The sequence below is a fragment of the Hippopotamus amphibius genome, chromosome 6 (genome assembly GCF_030028045.1).
Source record: "Hippopotamus amphibius kiboko isolate mHipAmp2 chromosome 6, mHipAmp2.hap2, whole genome shotgun sequence".
Lineage (NCBI taxonomy): Eukaryota > Metazoa > Chordata > Mammalia > Artiodactyla > Hippopotamidae > Hippopotamus > Hippopotamus amphibius.
The window spans coordinates 39,023,103-39,044,851 of record NC_080191.1 but is presented as its reverse complement, the minus strand read 5'-3'; the positions used below and the strand labels follow the sequence as shown (position 1 = coordinate 39,044,851).

The following is a 21,749-nucleotide window of genomic DNA, read 5'->3' as shown; positions in this document are numbered from 1 at the left end:
AAATCTAACTCCCAAATGATGCTTCAGCCCTGACCTACACTGCTGATGGCAGAGTAGTTTGGCAGAATTTGTCACCTCAAAACCAAACAAAATCAAACAAAAACCAGGCAGAAGGAGGCAAACCTCAGGGCGCTGACTCCTGCCTCCAGGAACCAGACCTCCCCAAACTCAATGAAAGGGTGAGAGAGCTGCGCTGGAGGAGGTGAACCGTGTTCCCAGTGGGGTAGGGGCATCGCTGGGTACAGTGGTTTCGGAAAATCGACAGCAACGAATACCGAGAGGTTGAAGCAGTTACCCTGGATGGGACTGTCTCTCACTTGCCCTCCAGCAAACCCAGGATTATCCCTTTGATTACTCAGGTCCTCCCCTCCTCGGCTAAGCTAAACTTGCCTCTCTGCAACTTCTTATTCTTTCCCCTGGGATCCCCCACCCTCTGTTCCCCAAGACGTGCCCACGCTCCCGCGGCACCAGCGCTCCCCGCCCCGCCTCCTCTTTCCTCTGCCCGCGACCCCCTTCCCTCGGCTTCCGCCTCCCCCTCTCTCCTTCCAGGACACCCGTCGCTCCGCTCCCCACTGAATTCAACCTCGGGGGCCAAATCGCGGGGCGCGGGGCGGCAGGTGGCTGGGCGGGAAGGGCGGGATGCGGCCAGAATCGGCGGAACCGGGGCCTACGGGCGGCCGGGGGCGGGGAGGGAGAGCGGGACGGTCCGGCCCCTCCCGGCGGGCGGGCCGGGGGGCGGTCCCTGGGCTCCCGCTCGCCGCCGCCGCTCCGCGTGCGCCCTCCGCGCGGCAGTCGGCGGGAGCCCAGGTGCCGGCGGGCAGGACGCGCCCGAGGATGTGCCGCTGGCCGCTGCTCCTGCTGTGGGGGCTGCTCCCCGGCGCGACGGCGGGGGGCTCGGGCCGGCCCTTCCCGCACCGCACCCTCCTCGACGCGGAGGGCAAGTACTGGCTGAGCTGGGGCCCGCGGGGCGGCCGGCTAGCCTTCCGCCTCGAGGTGCGCACCGCGGGCTACGTGGGCTTCGGCTTCTCGCCCACAGGGGCGATGGCCGCGGCCGACATCGTCGTGGGCGGGGTGGCCCACGGGCGGCCCTACCTCCAGGTAAGCGCGTCCCCTCCCGGAGCCGCCCCGCCGAGCCCCGGCCCGTCCCGACCCTGGGCAGGCGCGGCTGCGGGGCGCCCGCGGGCCACCCGGCTTCCCCTGCAGCCGAGGCTGGACGCCGTCGGCCCCCGCAGCCCCAGTGGGGCACCCGCTCTCCTTCGCCGTCCACTCCTGCACCTTCGGAGCCGAAGGTGCCCGCGGCTGGGCTCCCCAACTCCGCCGTTTGGCTCCGAGGTTTCGCCCGGGGAAGCTGAGAACGTTGAGCCCAGGCAGCTTTTCGTCTCTGAACACTTTCTTGTCCCCAGCGCCCCACTTAATACATCCCCCACGTGCACACCTGCCATGCACGGCTCTTCATCCCCGATGGGAAAGGAGAGGGACCCCGGCTTTGGGGACCTAACGGGACGGCTCTCAGGGTTGCAGGGACCAGAGAGTTTAGCATTTGCTGTCTTGCTGTCTTAGAACGTCCCACAACTCGGCTATTCTGGAGCCTCCCGGCTCGGGGGCTGGGTCAGCTACCTCATCCGAGAAATGAATGAAAGGTCCCCAAGAATCGTTAGGAACTTGCTATTCTGAGAGCTATTTAGGAAGCCGCAAAACCTAGAAAACCTGGAGTTCCCAGGCAAAAGCCCTTTTAAGTGGCAAAACTTTTTACTTACTTTAATAGCTAACAAAATTAATTTGACAGCTACAGTTTTCACTTTGAAATAGCCCCGAGTAGAGACGTTGCCTTTTCACAGATGTTTTTATGAATGGGGGGGGGGGGGGGGGCGGGGGGCGGCGAAGAATTGTCTGTTGACTAGAATGATGAGGTGGTTAGCTTTTCTGGACATCTTTGTCTGTTTGATCTTGACCAACATTTGGACGCTTCTCCACCATGACATGACATCGTGGTGAATATAGTGTTGCATATCAAAGTTCATACAAAAAAACCCTGCCTTTTGCTAAAAGTCTCTTGATCCAGATGAAAACTAATTGTTCTGGCATTGTGCTAAGGCTTTGAAGATATTAAAATCCATATACGCAATGGATTTCAAAGAGCATCTCTGAGTAATTTTATTTCTGACTTCTAAGTTTGATTTCCACAACTGTTCTGCCATTAATTTTTAACCCTAATTCTGGCATTGAGCTGTTAGCTCTGGCTAGAAATTTTAAAAATGACAGCAATAAGAACTTTAAAACCTTTCTGTTATCTATTTTTTCATAAATTAGTCCTTTCCTCCCCAAAATAAGACAACTCCAATAAAGTAAAGTTTTATGAGGATTACACTCTGTTGAAGTCATTGATGTATAAATTTTTTCCTCTTGCAGCATCTCAGAGATTAGATTTGTAAACCAAGAATTTGATCCCAAACACAGGCCTCACTAGCTGAATATCTTAGCTCTCTTCTGATACGAAGTAGACAATACCTTATTCAAACATCTGCTGAGCCACATCTTTTTGTTTATTTGTCTGTTTGGTTTTTTTAAGGTGGGGACAGTCAAATGCCCCTTAACTATCCTTGCATGTTTTGTTGAAGGGGGGGCATGGAAAGTGTTAGTATAGTGATATCATAAAACAGAGCATGTATATTTAAAAGATAACTTAATATTGGTTTTCCCCCAAAGAGTAGCATTTCTAGAAAGCCCATCCAATTTGATATCAAATGAAAAACTAAGGGTAGAATTCTGTTTCAAGATGCCATAATGGGCACGCCACAAACACAAGGTTTGTTAAACTACAGTGTTTTCACACTGCTGGTGGTTCTCCATAAAGATCGCATAAGAATTAATTAAGTGCCCTTTAGATGGGTTTTGAAACACAGAACTTTTCTTAAAGTAATTACTGAACACGTATCACTATGAGATAAGCCTTGGAAATGGGCCCTTTCCCAGTGTATTTAATGAGCAAGAAGTAAGACTTTCCCCTCTATTTTTATTCCTAAGGAAATGAAATTTTTATTTTCACATGTAAAGAATCATCATTTTCTTAGTTGACTGACATCCTTTACTATTCCATTTTCTCAAGCATCCCACTCATTTTAGGACATATAAGATACAACAAAAATTATGCTTATTAGTTACAGAGAAAGAAAATTTATTAAAAACCTCTTTAATAAAATGAAAGACCCCAGACACTAAAAATAAAAAGAAATGTATCAGTTCCAGCTGAATCAACCATGCTGGGTGATTCCATTTTCCACTCTTGAAATTGTATGTTCTCCCTAGAAACTATTAATTCGAGTTTCTTCATACAGTGATGTGATAGGGTATCCTCAGCAACTATACCACACGGTAAATAGGCGTCTTAAACATTGTGTATGTGATTCCATTAGTAAATTGAATTTTATGTCATTTTACTCTCAGTGAGAACAAATTTTGCGTGAAACAATGCAACAAAAAGTACTGGATTCTGGGGCACAATGTAGGATGGCATCAGACTGTATGATAACAACCTAAGTTGACATCCTAGTCACCTCCCCTTGTGGCTATTTTCCATATATTTTATTTCATTCTTTCTTATTTAATTAAAAAAAACTCGACCTTTAAATATTTTTTATTCTTTTATTATTATGACTTATTTTTCTGATGATCTTTAACTCTTCTTTTCAATAGAATGTTAACTCCTGGATAACTATATAAGAATAAATCCTATCCAGCCAGGCAGAGAATTGTTGGTGAGACAGATATCATAAACCCAGATTCACATAGAGGTCATGCAGCAAATGTAAAAGAATGACAAGTCTTGAGTGGAACAGGCAGGATTGTAATGCAGTAGAGGGGACAGAAGAAACCTGCATTTTTGCATGTGAATTACTGTTATGTGGGAGTGCAAATCAAGTATTGCCAGATCTTCTGTTTGTTTTATTTTTTTGAGAAAAGACAGATTTTTAGTTTGTGTGTGTAAGTGAAATCTTCTGGTTAGGAAAGAGCAGCCACAATGCCAGTTTGTACAAAGCACCCTGTAGTGCCTATATACAAACACAATTTCCGTTGAGATATATTCCATGGACAGCTTCATCTGGGACCAAGGGAAAAAAAAAACACTAAAGTTAATAATCCATGAAAGACAGAAAGGCAGGTCCCATCTGTCTTCAAGCCAGATTGATTCTGTGTCAACAAACGTCCATTGTCAGAGGGTACCTTGCCCCTTTGGTTATCAATCTTTGTGTAACAAATCACCCCCAAAACACAGTGGCTTATTTTGTTCATAAAGCTGCAATTTGAGTAGGGCTTAGTGGTGATAGGTCTTCTTTGCGCCGCTTGGTGGCAGCTCCAAGGTGAGTGCTTGTTCTGGAGGCTCTCTCACTGGTTTGTGTGACTGGCGGTTGTTGCTGGCTCTTGGCCGGACCTCCACAGGTACGGTGGTGGGAGCATGGCCTCTCCGTGCAGCTGCCCGGCTTCCTCCCCGCCGAGCGTCTGGGTCCCAAGAGTGAACATTCCGAGAGGCCCAGGCGGAAACTCTATGGCCCTTTATAATCTTGCCTTGGAGTCACGGACTGTGTCTTCTGCTGTAGTCACAGACTCACTGGATTCAAGAGAGAACGTAGACGCCACCTCAGCCTCACATCCTGAGGAGGTCACGTGGGCAGGGAAGATACCAGTGTGGCCGTCTTTGGAAAATCCATGCAACCACACCCATCCTCACCGATTTGCCAGCTCCCTTCTACCACACTTCTGAGTACCTGTCTCCATGTACCTACTATCTCTTGACACTGCTGAGATTGGGAGGCAAGTGCTTACGTGTTCACCTCTCCTTTTCTACTATCTCTCTCTCTCTCTCTGTTCACCTCTTTCCTTTTCCTCTCTCTCTCTCTCTCACTCACACACACACACACCACTCACAAGAAGTTAGTGAACGGTTAGTCCTCCTAGTCCACACTGTTTCCACCCGTCTCCCCAGAAAAAGAGTTCTAAACCTCTGCAACCCAGATTTTTCAGCGGTTGCCAATCACTAATTCAGGGCTGGACACAGTGAACCTACCTCCAGAGGGCAGTGCGACATCTGCTTGTAGACTTGTGGCGTGAAAAATCAGATTGGATTTCCTTGCCTCAAGGCAGTGTACTGCTTTAGAACTACACCCAGAGATGAGGAATTATGGAAATTTGCTCTGCCCGTTTTGTAATCCTCCGACCATGTCTGGAGATATTTCTTCAGATGGTATATAAGCAGGTACCATCCAAATAGGAAAGAAAAGAGAGAAATGTGGTCATGAAGTAAAGTAACCTATCAGGTAAGTTAGTTCTGAATCGGGTTACACTTGGGGACACGTTATCCCTGCGATGCTGCTGAGGTTAGTTTCAAGACACTGTGTTTCACAGAACTGCTGGAGATGGGATGGGAAGCAGTCTCTCCTTTTGCCTCGGCTTTGGAAAGCCTCACTATTTTGCCTCAATGAATTAACTCAGCTCTCACTTCCCTGATGGATTCGTGTCCTTTCCTTGTACTTTGCCCCTTTTTGACACAGAGCAATCCCACCCCCACCCAAGCCACTTGGCAACTGTGAGTCCCCATTTGGGGGACGTAATCTGGGTTGATGAATGCCTAGTTTGTGCGAGTTGAAGAGGGCAGCAGTGTCAGACGTGCCTGTTGAATTTGCACAAAAATGGATTCACTCTTCCTTCGGGGGTGTAAATCGCTGGGGAATGGAGGCTGAAACCTATGTCATCATTTGTTACAGCCTTGCTGGTTGGCTGTCGCTATGACTGAAACTTTTCTGTGATGAGAAGCAAATCTTCAGCAGTGGGGTAATTGCTGCAGGGCTGCCCACTGAGGAAGTGCTTGGAAATTGTGCTGTGATTTGAAATCACAGAAAACAGTGAGCATTCTTTGTGGTTAACGATGTGCTTCTTTTAAGTGCACCACAGCCAACGGCAACAAAGAAATGTTTGGAAAGCAAATTGAAAAGCTGTAAGGGAAAGGCGGGGAGAGTGTGCAACCCTGACACAGCTCAGCTGGGGCTTTGTTAAGAGATATTTATAAATCTTCAAATTATGTCCCCCCCCAACCCCCTGCCAATTTCCAGATGACGAAGGGACCTCTCCAAGCTTCATGCTTTGTGCATTAGTAATAAGTACACATGCACCAGTGTAAGCTAGAACACGAACACACGAGGATGCTCTTCAGCTGTGAGGTTCTCCCCGGCAGAGCAGATGATTTCATAAAGCCAGCCTGAGGAAACAGGCAGACTAAGAGCCAAAAGAACAATGCACGTGAACTGACCATCAGAGTTCCAAGACTCCAGGCCACCAGTGGCCTATTTCGGGATTCTTGGAAGGAGAGGCGAGAGTCCGTTTCAAAGAAAGTGAATGGTGGTTTACTGATTCGTCATTTGTAATTTAGCCCTATTCAAATAAAGTCGCTGGCAAAAGGAATGAATTCATTATATATCATCATGTTTCTGGAAATGTTTGATCCATATGTTAAAAAAAAAACAACTCTGCCTATGACTCGTCACAGTGCTGTTTATTGTAACTTTAAAAAAATAATTAGTACAGAACTTTTAAGCAGAGAACTATATCTCCAGGAAAACTCTTCCCAATCTATGTCTTTTTAACTTGTTAAATTTTAAAATAGACTGGGGGAAAAAGAAAGCTTCACATAAGGACAGCATAAAGCATGCACATAAGCAGAGAATTCTACAAAAATAAACATAACTTCAAGTGTATCACTTTTTGTTAACTGTAAAAATGGGGTTGTATATGAGTGCTATGCAAATCATGTACAGACCAAATTTAATTTACTACGGATGTCTTTCGTATTCATCTAATGTAGGCCAAAATTATGAGGAAATCTTTAAACAGTGTTAGCTTTTACAAGTTAAATGTTGCTGTTTTGGCATTTACTTGCTGCTCTTAAGAGCTCAGAGTTCAGTTGATTCCTCTCAAATTTCCTAAACCACCCCCACCCCAATTTTACAGTTAAGAAACTGGGCCTTAGGTACCTATTAAATGACTTGTTGGAGGCCATACAGATCAGTAGCCTGGATTCATTTCCTCTCAGTCCTGGTTTCGTGGTCTTTCTTCTCCTATAAGCACGGGTAGCATACGTAAAAACATATTCCAGTTTTCTTCCTCAATAGTGAAATAACATGTTAATAAAATGCATTTTTTAGAAGATTGATAAAATCATGGTGTCTTTCTTACACTTCTTTTGTTGTACTATAAATGTCCTAGATATACATTTCTGTGATGTGATTTTTCATTCATGGAGTTCTTAATATATGCCATACATTGTGATAAGTCTTTAAAGTGTGTTATCTCATGTAATTCTCACAATAGCCCTGTAAGGTCAATATCTTATTTCTCCCATTGTGTAGGTGTATAAACTTGAGGCTCCAGGCCACACAGTATGGGAATCATTTAGGACTTTCATAGGACTGTTTTAGTAAAGTACTCTCTGATAGGCAGAGAATGTTAGAATGTTCATTCATTCACTCAACCAATATTTATCGAAGGTTTATTGAACAGTTCTAGATGTTGAGGACATTAGCATTTAGTGAGAGGAAATCAGTGGTATCAGGGGGCTCACATTTTGATGGGAGATAAACAAATAAGTAAGCAAGAAAAATATCAGAAAGTGATAAGTGCTGTGCAGACAGAGTGATGTGGTAAGGAGGAATGGTGTGGCTATTTCAGATTGGGATGCTTATCATCAAAACACGAAGGAAAACAGGTGTCCCAAGTTTTAAAGGTTGTCTTTCAAGATTAACCATAGTGTTTACAATTAAAAATATTATATACTATGAAGAAGATTACCTGGCATGGGCATCAAAGGACTCAGTAGACCTTGAATATAGGAGACTGCCTACCTGGAGGAAATATAATTAAAGTGTCTGAACCACATGAGCTCTCTTTTCTATTTCTGCGACATTGTTACACAGATGTTTAGTAAGCTCAACTAGAGTCTTTCAAGCTTTGATCTAGAGACTGATTTTATAGGAGTTTCTTTCTTAATACTAGCTATGAATGTTTTTCTCTTATACTCTGTGTTCTCACTTTCAAGAATAGGAGAGAGCTAAAGGACTTTGAGAAGCTAGATCGACAAATCCACATGCGTCTGGGGAAGATTCCCATCTTTCAGGCAATTTTTAAACTAAAACTTGGAAGTCTCGTTTTCTTAGATACAACTAAATGGCTACCATTTTTCCCGCCTGCAAACCTCATGCACAGAAACCCACTCATACAGGGAAACTCTTGGTAGACGAAACCATATAGAAGCAAGGCCTCCTGGTACTTTGAACACTCAGATCCCTTCGGACAGGGTCAGGATGGATCCAGGCTATGGCAGATTGGAATCCATTGGTGAGCAGACAGGGCTAGTAGAGGACTGAGAACTGGAAAAGATACTTCCTACGTCAGAAATTCCCGAATTTGCGCATTAGAATCACCTGGGCATCTTTTAAAAATTTCAGTTTCCAGGCAAACCTCCTCCCTCCTTCATACCCATTAAATCACAGTCGCTGGGAGGTGGACACAGGCGTTAATATATTTTAAAGTTTCTTAATTGATTCTGTGCAGACAATTCTGAGATGTGCAGACAAGTTTGGGAACTACTGACCTTACGTGGTCAGGCTCTTTGATCAGAATCAGGTGACTCCTGTGTGGTTCACCTACAGAAGCTTGGATGATTCCAGGCACTGGACATGGAGATGCATAGCAGGATTGCGGACAAAGCAATTCAGAGTGACTATTTGATGTCTGAAGCAAGGGCTAGCATATGCTTAGACATTTAAGATTATTTTGTAAAGTATAAAAATAAAATGGTTTTTTTCTAGAATTGAAACACTTCTGAGATGAGCTTAACAAATTTGTTGATAATTCTAAGTATTTTCTCAAAGTTACATGCTGAAGCCAGAGCAGCAATGAAAGAACTGTGGGTAGTGGTGTATTTTAAATCATGCTGAGCGAGAAATCTCCCTCCTCCTCAGAGCTCTCTACCATTCCTACACTCCTTTTGTCAGCCGCTGTATTTCTAAGCAACAGGAATATCTACCCACACAGAGTCTAAAATTCGTAAGTTATATATGGCCACAAGGCATCAAAGGAATATTAATAAATGAAAGTCTTAGATAATTTCTCAGCCTGTTCAAGAGGTGTATTCTGCTCTAAAATCTTTTATTAGAATTAACAGTGACAGGATGGACTCCTTTTGTATTTGGAAAAATTCTCAAGTGTCTTTCTAGTTACATAAATAGATATTCTTTCTTTCCCTCCTTCATTTTCATTTTCCAAGGTTATTAATAAGCAGTGAAATGCCCTAAAGCTATAGTTGCAGCAGGGAGAAGAAGGAAAAGGAAGAGGAGTGGTGGATAATTAGTGTTTTATTAGAGTATGAGTGGAGTATGTCAGTGCTGCCACAGTATTCCTGAGGGACCAGGAAAGGGGCCATGTGCCTGGCGGGTCCTCAAGAAATACCTGCTGAATAACTGCTGAGCAGCTAAAAGCAGGAAATCTTGCTCTGAATCCCAGCACTGCTAGCTGCTTACTCCATGTGTGGCCCTTGGCAAGCTCCTTAACCTCTCTAAAGTGACAGTTCCCTTTCTGAAGAAGGGAATTATATCTAACACTTGGGGTTTTTACGAGGATTAAGTGAAATAGCCATGTAAAGCTCTTAGCAGAATATGTGGCACATTAAAAGTACTCAATTACACTTTATTTTTTAAGCTCTTTATTGGAATATAATTGCTTTACACTCTTGTACCAGTTTTTGAGGTACACCAAAGTCAATCAGCTGTATTTATACACATATCCCCGTATTCCCTCCCTCTTATGACTCCCCCCCACCCTTCCTGTCCCGGCACTCTAGGGCATCACCCATCATCGAGTTGATCTCCCTTTGTTATACGGCAACTTCCCACTGGCTGTGTATTTTACATTTGGTAGTATATATATGTCTATGCTACTCTCTCACCACATCCCAGCTTCCCCTTCACCCCCTGCCCCCCCAACCTCATGTCCTCCAGTCCATTCTCTGCATCTGCATCCTATTCTTGTCTTGTCACTGGGTTCATCAGTACCATTTTTTTTTTTTATATTCCGTATATATGAGTTAGCATACAATATTTGTTTTTCTCTTTCTGACTTACTTCACTCTGTATGACAGACTCTAGGTCTATCCACCTCATTACATATAGCTCCATTTCATTCCTTTTTATAGCTGAGTAATATTCCATTGTATATATATGCCACAACTTCTTTATCCATTCATTTGTTGATGGGCATTTTGGTTGCTTCCATGTCCTGGCTATTGTAAATAGTGCTGCAATAAACATTATGGTACATGTTTCTTTTTGGGTTATGGTTTTCTCTGGGCATATGCCCAGTAGTGGGATTACTGGATCCTATGGTAGTTCTATTTTTAGTTTTTTAAGGAACCGCCAAACTTTTTTCCATAGTGGCTGTACCAACTTACATTCCCACCAACTACACTTTAAATATATGCATTTTATTGTAAAAAATAAAATAAAATAAAATGAAAAAAAGTACTCAATAAATACAAGATATTGTTATATCAGTCACTTAGTGAAATATCAGAGTTGTCAGATGATTACATGGAGACAAATGTTCCAGATTTTCAACTTGGGGAAAAATATCTCCTGAAGGAATAGATGGGGAGATTGATAGTAATTTTTGAGAAAATTCAAGGACAAACTTTAAGCAACTGGTGTGTGAATGCTTTGCCCTAAACAATTGGTTTGTGACTAGAAGTCAGCATGGTTTCAATAAACACAAGTTATACTGACAAGACTGCATTTTCTTTTGCATTTGATTTGTTGAACCTGAAGTTTGGGTAATAAATAAATGGTGTGTCTGAATGATCCGAAGCTAATTGGCAGGTTTCTTGTGATGTTACTGTAGAGAATGGACTACTACAGTTGAATTAACTATCATAAATATTTAAACATCCATACCTAAAACATGTTGATAACGGACTGCCTACATTAATCTATAAAATAAGGACTCAGAAGATAGGGATATATTAAAATAATGGAAGGAAACTGAAAGTTAAAAATTCACTGAGAATACAAATAAAGTTTCAACATTGTTAATCGGCTATACTCCAATATAAAATAAAAAGTTAAAAAAAGAATACAGATAAAGTTAAACACCTGGTTTAAAGATTAGTTGTATATGTACAAAAAATGTGTAAAATTGGCCTTAATTGGAATTCATATGAAAATGTCTAAATATTAATTCATCTTAAGCTCAAAAGATGTGCTTGCTGAACACACGTATGCAATATTAACCTATAAACTCTATATTTACATCAAGGGAAGTAATACTGACATTGTACTCTGTACTAGGCTAACCATACCAGAAAGTACCTTCTATAATAACTTTTTTGAAGGTTGTGTGGGTGAACTGGATCATTCTAAAGGAGAATTACAAGGATAATTGAAATCTCTGGAAATTGGAGTCCCTGAGTAGTGGGAGACCACTGGCAATGGTTGCTTGGAAAATGAACGATTGGAAAAGACATGATCATTGCCTTTGAAATAGTGGACAGTCTTCCTTAAGGAATATGGATTAGATGCTACCTATTAGGTACCCAATACGTTAAAGGTAGATGATTTTAGGTTAGTATAAGAAATACATTTCTGACCATCAGAGGTGTTAAAATTGAATGAGTTGCCTTGTGAGGTTGTAAGCACATGAGCTTTGTCACTGGAGATACTGAATACTGTGTGATCCTCTCTTAAGAACTTTTTTGAGAGATCTTCTTTTGGTGGGAGCTAGGATTAGGTATCCTTTAGGCTATCTTCCAACTAAAGTGTGATGTGAAAAGAAATTTACTCTTGTTGTTAGGTTATTCTAGAAATTAACAGAAGGGAAGATATTAGCAACTGTGAAACTGTCTATGTTGTTTTTAACCTGCCTCAAGCAGTTCTCCTGACTCTGTGGATGGGTGTGCATTGCATCTTTACAATGATTGTGAGACTATTTAATTTCTTTCCCTACTACATATTTCAGTATATTTGAATTATATTAGTGAATATATGTTAATCATATATAGTGAATATATATTAGTTTTGAAACCTAAAAAAATGAAGAAAAAGAAGAAAAAGAATGTTTTATAACTTGTATATATTCAAAAGAAATTTGGAGGGCTTCAGGAGCCTTTATATTCAAGGCTGAACATAAAGTCAGTAAGTTTCTGAAACTTGGTTGATGCATTATTTTGGTCTAAGAATAGTCGACATTTTCTCTGCCTTCTGACCTTTCCACCTGAATGTCTAGGTAGCATCTCAAACCTGCTTCTTCCCCAGCCTTCCTCATCTCAGTCAATGGCATCTCCAGGTAGCTCCAGTCAAAAATTAGGAGTCATCCTGTTTCTTCTCCTTCCTGTCTCACCTATGAAACCCAGTCTTCAGGTTCTATTGACTCTTCCTCCAAACTAAATCTAAAACCTGCCCATGTCCCTTCAGTTTTACTATCACTACTCAGACTCGAACCCCTGGGACCACTGAGTGACTTCTGTCTTCTGACCGTGGCTCTTCTTCTTTCTTTTCTTCATTCTCTACATGGTAGCCACAGTAATACACACATGCATATATACACACATGCACACACACACGTGTGTGTGTATATATACTTTCATGTCAGTCAGAGTATGTCACTTCCTGCTTCAAGCTCAAATAACTTCTATATAAGCTCAGTATTACATCTGAACTCCCTATACTGACCCATAAGGTGTCACAACATCTGGGGCCTCATCTGATCCCTGTTGACCTCATTTTTCTGTTCTGGGCATCATGGGTCAGTCACACTGGCTTTTATTTGCTTCACCAAACTGGGTAAGCCGCCCTCTGCCCCGTTTTAGTTACTTTCCACTAGCTGCTCTCTCTTCCTGGGTCTACTTCCTCCACACTCTTCACGGCTGCATCCTACCTGTAGTTTATTTCTCAAAGTATTGTTGCCTCGGTGACTTTTCTGATCCCTCAACCTGAAGGCTTTCCAATCCCTCTCTAGCATCTCTGTTTTATTTTCCTGTAAGCACTTATTTTCTAAATAGATTTGGTTATATTATTATTCAAATTTAAAAAATTGCCAGCTTATCCTGCTACTACACTCTCAGTTTGATTATAATAAGGACTTTGTCTTATACTATCTATACTGTAGAATCGTGTGCCCTCAGCCCTGCAGAAGGGACAGAGGAATAGTAGCCATGCAATAAAATATGTGTTGGAAGAAAGGAGAGGAGGAAGGAAGGGAGGAGGAGCAGAGGAGGGAAGACAGGAAGGAAGGAGCCTCCTCTTCAAAATTTATTCCTTGTATAAACTGGTCATGGAGAGTTAAGAGAAGTCGTCTAAATTAAAAAAAAAAATTAGATGATAGAATAGGCAGAAGGTAAAATAACATCTTATGTCAGTGGAAAGATCTGAAATTGTTTTTTCCATTGATGTTTATTGCTGGAGATCGAGTCAAAGTCTTCATCTCGCACTTTATCTGATAATTCTATAATCATAGCAAAGTATTAAATTAATCTACGTGAAAACTAAAATGAGATGATTGGCCATGGGAGAAAATTCAGAATGTGTATTTCCAGAAGGTGGCACTTAAAGAATAAACAGGTTGCTCGGGTGGGCCCCTCACTGGAACACAAGCTAACAGGGCTCGTATTTGGGCATTCTGGCAGCTATTTAACAGATCCCTTCTCAGAGCTGGAGAGTTTCAGTTTTAGCTGAAGTGGTTTCTAGAAGGCAATCCCTTCTGTTTTCACATTCCTCTCAAATTTCTAAGCTTAGTGAAGAAATAACTTCTTATAATCAGCTTATACTGAAATCTGAAGATTGTGTTTATATAGTTTGTTTATACGGTTTTATGGTTTTTTGGGATCAAAGATTCTCTTGAACACAAAAATATCTATTAGTATACTATCAATATTATTAAACCGCCATAACACTTATTATAGAAATGGATATTACAAACAGAAATGTTTGAAGTAACAAGGCTTTTGTGATGGAGAAAAAGAAGAAAAACTACAAGCACCTGTTGAAGAAAATGATGACAGATGGTAACATTTTTCTCAAGGTTCCCCCTGCAGCTGTGCTTACATTCAGTTCCCCAGGCTGAACTGGGGTTTATTCATATCTTTTATTACACCCATAAGAGTTTTCACTTCATCCTGTTTTACATAGCACCAGTCAAAGCTCTTTTCTGTTACAGAGATTTTATTCAAGAGAGAAAAAAAGACTGACAATGAGTGAGAACCAATTTCACATCTGTGTAATCATGTTTTTTAACAAGAGGTCTTAGCAATCTTGTAGATTATTAAAGCTAGCATTTTTTGGTGTGTTATCTTAGTTTGAAGGTGGCAGTTAGTACTCTGGCTATCATGCGAAATGATAATACCAACTTTTGCTGATGCTGAGTTAACTGTACTGTTGCCACATGGCATTTGGAAACTTCAATAACACACTTCATCATTTTTTCAAAGCATAATGTATTCAAGAAGAAAAATATCCTGTAATTTTTTCTTCTGAGAATATGCTTCTGAAGTAATATTTTTATGATACAACTGCAGATTAATTTTATTGCCAGAGTCTAATTATCAACTCAGTTTTCAAGGGCAACGGGCAATATTTTATCTTTAAAAAGTATAAACAAGGTTAATACATGGTTAATATAATAATCCGCAATAGAAACAAAAAATAATACTGCAATGACAATTCATATTGACGCTGATCTTAATGCAAATACTTGAGTTAGAATATGATTGAAATCCACATAGAACCATTTATTGAGGGAAATGTTACTTTACATTTCACTTTATAGAATATTAAAAATGAATAAGTACAAAGAAGAATGACTTCTGCATACCAGCTTTTATATGTACATAATTAAAACATCTACATATATTTATTCTTAAATGCTTAAAAAATCCTCTATAGAATCATGATTTTGTGAATCCTCCTGAATCCTCTTGCCCTCAAAAAGTCAATTTTTAATAATAGTTAATTGGAGCCTACTGTTATTTATCAGTATTTTATGTTATATTTATAATTTATAAGTATACTTAATATGTATATCATAAATGAAATTTTTATAATGGCTATTATTTTTATAATCATACTGTAATGAGAGTGCACTGTGATCAGTATTCTTATTTTTATTTTAAAAGTCTTGGAATATCCAACACATAGCAAGGGGGCTGAAGAATGGCTCTCACCATGTACTGTGAAGCTGTATCTGGCCCCATTTGCTAAATGGGATGGGGAATGGGAGGGAGGGGTGCCCTTTGGTTCTAAAGGTGAAAATCAGATAGTAAAAATGATCTGGAAAATTTTCTTAAATATCTCATAAGTGCTAAACTGTACAGTTTTATGAATATAAATCTCTAGGTGATGTTATCAGTATTCACATTCTTAATTGGTCAATGTTTTCTTGTTAATGCTCCATTTTTTTTTCCTAGAAGACGATAGTAATGAAATAAGTATTCCATTTAATTATCACTTGAATAACATTTATCCCTTTGTCAAACTGTCAGGAAACCCTTAAACTCACTAAATATACTCCCCCCCCCCCCCCCCAGTTTAGCCAGTCTGCAGTATGGATTCTCAAGATTGTTCTCTGAGTGACCTGCTTTCTTTTCCTCCTTCCTTCTTCCTTTTTAACTCCTTCCCTTCTCTCCTTCCTCCCAGAAAGAATAATTGAATAAGAAATTTGAGACCCAGATTGTTTTTGCCTTTTTCTCTCCTCTTGCCTCATTTAATTGTGCTTTTAAGGTTTACCAATATACCATTTTTTACTGTATAATATTGATAACATCAAGCCTGTGTTTGATTATAGTTCATGTATTTTCTTAATATAGGCTGAAGGAAGCAGGAAGGTGCTACTGGGGAATATTTGGCTCCCACCAAGTTAAACTGTTCCTATACCACAAAGATGTAAATATTGGAGGATAGATCATGAGTTCTTATCTTTTAGTTTCAAAACTATCCCCTCATTTAGATTTAGCAAAAGGAGAGGCAGGATGCTTCTTTCAAAACTGCACATATTTAATGAGCCTCTGCAATATGCAAGTCAGTCCATGAGGCACTGAGGATGTAAATTAACATTAGAAAACATTCTAAAATAGGGTTTCTCTTTCTCAGATCTGGTGTTGTCTTTTTTTTTTTTTGTAAATTTCTTTAAAATAGGTAGGGAATACCATCCGAGTGTAAAAGGATTTCAAAGAGCTGTTCCATGCATAAACTCTTTTTTCTAAATGTTGATGTCAGTTTCATAAGATTCATGTCCATTTAGGGGCTAAAAGGTCGTAACAGCGTTCCCAGATTTCAGTGCCAGATGTGTCTGCACCACAGATGATGCAGACCCAAACTCATTCTAGCATCTGGTTAAATACATTCCACACCAGGTCTTAACCATATGTAATTATAATCGAGAGCAAGTGGGAAAATAATCTATTGTTCCCTTTTTTCGGTTCCATTTACAACGTAAACAACTTTTTGAAGGTATAAATGTATCACTGGATTAACAAGACTAGGTGTCTGTTTCTAACTGGTTGAGAGGATAATGCTGTGTCTAGAATATATTGCATACTACACGGGAATGGAAATAGAGAAATAAGAATTCAGAGAGGAAATGATCACTTCCAGTTGGAATGATTAAAGAAAGCTTTGTAGAGGAGATAGAATCATGAATCTTGGAGAGAAGGGAGCATTTCAGTGGAGTTGTTTCAATGGGTGGAGTTAGTGCAGTGGATATTTCCTGGGGTGAAGAGAGTAGAGGAGATAGGAAGGATGTGAACAAAAGCAAAGAGCTTGAAAAAGAGTATTTGAGGGGGAATAATAAATAGATAATAGAGATCATGTGGTGAGATTAATGACAAACACTGGAAAACCAGGTTAGGCTGAATTTTAGAGAAACTTGAATCAAAATTATAGAACTTTATACTGTTTTTTTAAATATTTATTTTATTTATTTATTTACTTTTTATTTTATTTTCTATTTATTTTTACTTTGGGGTGTGTCAGGTCTTCATTCCACCAAGTGGGATCTTTGTTGTGGCATGTGGGATCTTGCGTTGCAGTGTGCAGGTTCTTTGCTGTGGTGCATGAGCTTTTCCCTGTGGCGCATGGGCTTCTCTCTAGTTGTGGTGTGCGGGTTTTCTCTTCCCTAATTGTGGCTCGCAGGCTCCAGGGCACATGGGCTCTGTAGTTAGTGGCACTCGGTCTCTCTAGTTGAGGTGCTCGGGCTCAGCAGTTGTGGCATGTGGGCTTAGTTGCCCTGTGGCATGTGGGATCTTAGTTCCCCGACCAGGGATAGGACCTGCTCCCCCTGCATTGCAGGACAGATTCTTTACCCTGGATCACCAGGGAAGTCCCTGTCTTCTATACTGTTGAATAAAATGTAATAACACTTTGAGAGTGATTTTCGAGGAGGACCTTGACAAAAATGAGGTGATAGAATCTGAGCTGAGGTAGGAGAAGTTGAACAGAACAGAAGTAAAAGGTGCGTTATTCTTTAAAGAAAGAACTGATAGGAGCAGAGATTATCTGTGGATGCGTGAGTAATAAAGGAGGAAGTTAATAAGACTGGCTTTGAATTTTGGTGGCTGGGAGAATGGCAGTGTAAGGAAATAAAAATCCTTATAGATAAAGGGGGAATACAGTTTTGGATACATTGCATGTGAAAGGACAGTAAGACTTCCAAGTGAAGGTATCCAGTGGGCTTTTGGGTATGTGATACTGAATAAAGGTGATGATTGGAAACTCTTGGAGTAGATGAGATTCCCAAAGGATGAAAGATGAAGACGGAGTAGTAGAATGTCAAGGACAGAACTTTCATGACCGCAGTGATGGAGTGGGAATAACAGAGACAAACCATCAGAGGTAGACAACCAACAGTGGAACCTTCTGGAAGTGGGGAGTGTGGCCATCCTTGCCTTATTCTCAGGACTTACTTGTTCCCAAACTTGGTGGAGAAGAATTCAATTTTTCATCATTGTGATGTTAGCTGTAGGTTTTTATAGACTCCCCTTATAAGTTTAAGGAAGTACCTTCTATTGCTAGTTTACTGAGAGATTTTGCCATGAATAAATTTGTCAAATGTTTTTTCTGCATTATTGAGATGATTGCATGATTTTTTTCTTTTTTAGACTTTGGTATAATGAATTGCATTGAATGATTTTCTGATGTTAAACCAACTGTGCATGGTCATAATATTTTACCCCCCCCCCTTTTTTTTTAACATCACTGGGCTCTATTTGCTCATACATATTTTAAAGAAAATTTGCAGCTAGGCTCATGAGAGATATTAATCTTTCTTTGTAATGTCTTTGATTTTGCTATCAGGGTAATGCTAGCATCAAAAAATGAGTTAGGAAGCATTCTCTCCTCTTTTATCTTCTGGAAGAGTTTGTGAAGAATTGATATTACCTCTTCCTTAAATATTTGGTGAAATTCCAAGTGAAAACACTTTGGCTTAGAATTTTCTTTGCAGGAAGATTTTTTACCCGTAGGTAGACTATAGGGCTATTCAAAGTATCTGTTTTACTGAATAAGTTTTGCTGGTTTGTGTCCTTCAGGTATTTTGCCTGTTTCTCATCTGAATTATGCAAGCTTTTTACATCAAGGTATGCATAAAATTATTAACCTTTTAACATCTGTAGGATCTATTGTAATATTTCTCTTTCATTTCAATTGCATCTATTTGTTTTCTACTTGTCCCATTCATTCTTTGTTTTATATTTCTCTTTTCCTGCTTTATTTTAGATTGATTTTTTATTATTCCATTAAGGAATATTATTTAGACTAGAAAGAAGGAAAGATGTCAACTCTCGTGTACCATAACTGAAATTCTCTCATTGAAGGGAAAAGTATGATCATAGGCTGAGGGTGCAGAAATGTTGGCATCTTGTATAGATAAGGTTTAGAATATTTGTCTTGGGAGGTCTCCCAGAAAAAGCAAGAGAATGAACATGTGGATTTTCAAGCATTAGTAAGGGCCCAGCTAAGTAAACATGTAATTGACAAGACGATTTGGATAGCTAAGGTATACTGTGGTCAAGTCTGAAGACCTGTCTCTAAATAGACCCTAAAAATTGGAAAATGTGGAAAAAAATTGGATTACAGTGATGATTAGGCTATTTCACATTTAAATTTTAGTTTTATTCAAACTGTTCATGTTTTCCCTCAGTGAGGTTGAAGATATCAGCTTCTTTTAGGCAACCACATTTTTCCAGGAGTCCAGAACTTTGACATAGCTGGCAGCCGTCTTTTCTAAACATTGAACACTCTGGCTTACACAAGGCAGGTGAGCTCAGGGATTTTCATTGAGACCTGAATGAAGTTTCTCCTGCTTTCTCATAGCTAAGTAATCTGAAAAGCCAGAAAAAGGTAAAATAGCTGAAAGGAATTGGTTTTGGTGAGTGGAAATAAAACAAATGGAAAATTGGCAAGCCAGCTAGATATTTTGTGGGACTAAGGTTTTGGAAACATATCTGCAAGACTAGGATAATTATTCTGCTCTTTGAACTGACTACATTTTGTATTGTATTCCTTTTGTTTGCAAAAACTGTGACTGCTTGAATCACATAATGAAATGTGAGCTTGGTATAAAGGCACCGTTAGTTTATTTAAATCCCTTGGTGTCCACAGGCATTGTTATTTCATTTACATACTGAAAATCTATGTGACCAAAAATGGGAAAATCATAGTATCATAGGAATATTTCATTTGAATTGCTTTCACAATTACAACGGGTTCTCAGAAAAAAAAAAAAAAAAAAAAAAAAAGGACAAACCCTGACTTTAGCTGTAGAAAAAGTAACATTTTATGTGAAAAAAAAAGTGAGATAGATAATTTTGTAGACAGAAGGATACAAACTAACCCATCCTTTTCCAGCAGTGGCCACCATGATGTAGAACAGGGAAGAAGGATACAGGCTTGGATCTCACTGCCTGGATTTCAGTAGGGGCTTTACCACTTACCAGCTGTGTGACCCTGGGCAAGATGCTAATCTCTTTGTGCTTCAGTTAAAGAGGAAAATCATTTTATCTCATATCTTCTTGATAAGAAAATTAAATTAGTTAATATGTGTAACATTAAACTATAGAATGTACTCAGTAAGTTGTAGCTGTTACCAGGGTGAAAGAGGTTAGTTAGGCTCGGTGCATCACCAATAATGTGGGGTTTGAACAGTATCTAGATCTGGTACGCTGGAAATCAAATTTACACACACTTGATAACTAACTTAAAAAGGTGCTAGGAGGAAATTCTCTGGTGGTCTGGTGGTTAGGATTCTGCGCTTCCACGGCAGGGGGCATGGGTAAGATCCTTGGTTGGGGAACTAAGGTCCCACATGCTGCACGGCCAAAAAAAGATGCTAGGAATAGAAATGCCAAATGCCATCCGAGTATGACAATTATAGACAATTTAAAGTTTTTCTCTTGTACACTGTATTTTCTGTCAAGCATGCAATCATTTCTTCAAAAGTAATTTTAATCGTAATTATGTTTCAGCATGTATACTGTAAATCAATTTTGTGATTATCAAAAATAAAATATCATTATGTACTGAAAAACCAGTATAATTATGGCAAATTTTGTCTTCTGTAAGTGATAAAAATTAACAGCAAAGATTTTTATAACTCTCAACATAGAAAGCTAATGGTAAAAAGCATGGAGAATATTTTGGGGAAAAACCAAACTCTAATTGCAAAAGAGGGAAGGAGATTGGTATTGAATGTGCTCTAACCATGGTGGGTGGTTTTTTCCCTCATATATTATTTCATTTATTTATCTTTCAAAATCTGCAGAATAAGTATGTATTAATCTCAATTTTATTAATGTTAGAACAAAAGTTCAGAGTTTGACTTCAGGGATTCGTCAAGGCATTTAGGAGTAGAACTGGGGGTCAGATCCTAGTCGTTTGATCTCAAAGCTCATGCATGCACTTCCCATTGCATCTGTCTGTCTCCCAGAAGTGCTCTTACACCATTGAACAAGTTTAGGATGAAAATTACAGCTGAACCACCAAAACAAAACGTCCCTAGTTTTTCAGTATCTTATAATTTGATTAGTGTCATTTCTTTCCATATTTTCCCACTGCATTTCATTTTGATAAACATATGTCATTAAAGCTCCTGCTAAAACAACGTGTAACCTCAGGATGGGTCTCCTTACTTGTAGGAATGCAAAAGGGAAGCACTACAAGGTATCACAGTGGAAAGTGCTGACCCTGGGCTTGGTCCTAATTTTGCCATGACCTAGTTATTTCATTTGGAGCAAGCCATTTCACAGTGTTGAAGTTCTTTTCATTTGTAGAATGAGGAAAAAGTACTCATTGATCATGAATGTTCATTCATTCCATCTCTTTCAGTGCTCTATGACAACGGTCCCCAACCTTTTTGGCACCAGGGATCTGTTTTGTGGAAGACAGTTTTTCCACGGACCAGATCAGGGGGATGGTTTCGGGATGATTCTAGTGCATTACATTTATTGTGCACTTTATTTCTATTATTATTACATTGTAATATGTAATTAAATAATTATACAACTCACCATAATGTAGAATCAGTGGGAGCCCTGAGCTTGTTTTCCTACAATTAGATGGTCCCATCTGGGGGTGTTGGGAGACAGTGACACCCAAAGTGTGTTGCTTATGTCCAGTCTACTCTATAATCTCATTTTGGTTGCTGTCACTGCAGAAAACCCTGTTTCACAA

At 40.0% G+C, this 21,749-nt stretch overlaps 1 protein-coding gene across 1 annotated transcript in view; it reads left to right on the top strand.

The window, feature by feature from the left end:
- The first annotated feature begins 784 nt into the window (after positions 1 to 784).
- Positions 785 to 21,749, top strand: part of MOXD1 (monooxygenase DBH like 1) — an 81,604-nt gene continuing 60,639 nt past the window's right edge. Inside the window, exon 1 of the mRNA XM_057737653.1 lies at positions 785 to 1,098. Coding sequence (XP_057593636.1) covers positions 835 to 1,098 — 264 coding nt within the window. The 5' untranslated portion in view covers positions 785 to 834. The remainder of the gene's footprint in view (positions 1,099 to 21,749) is intronic.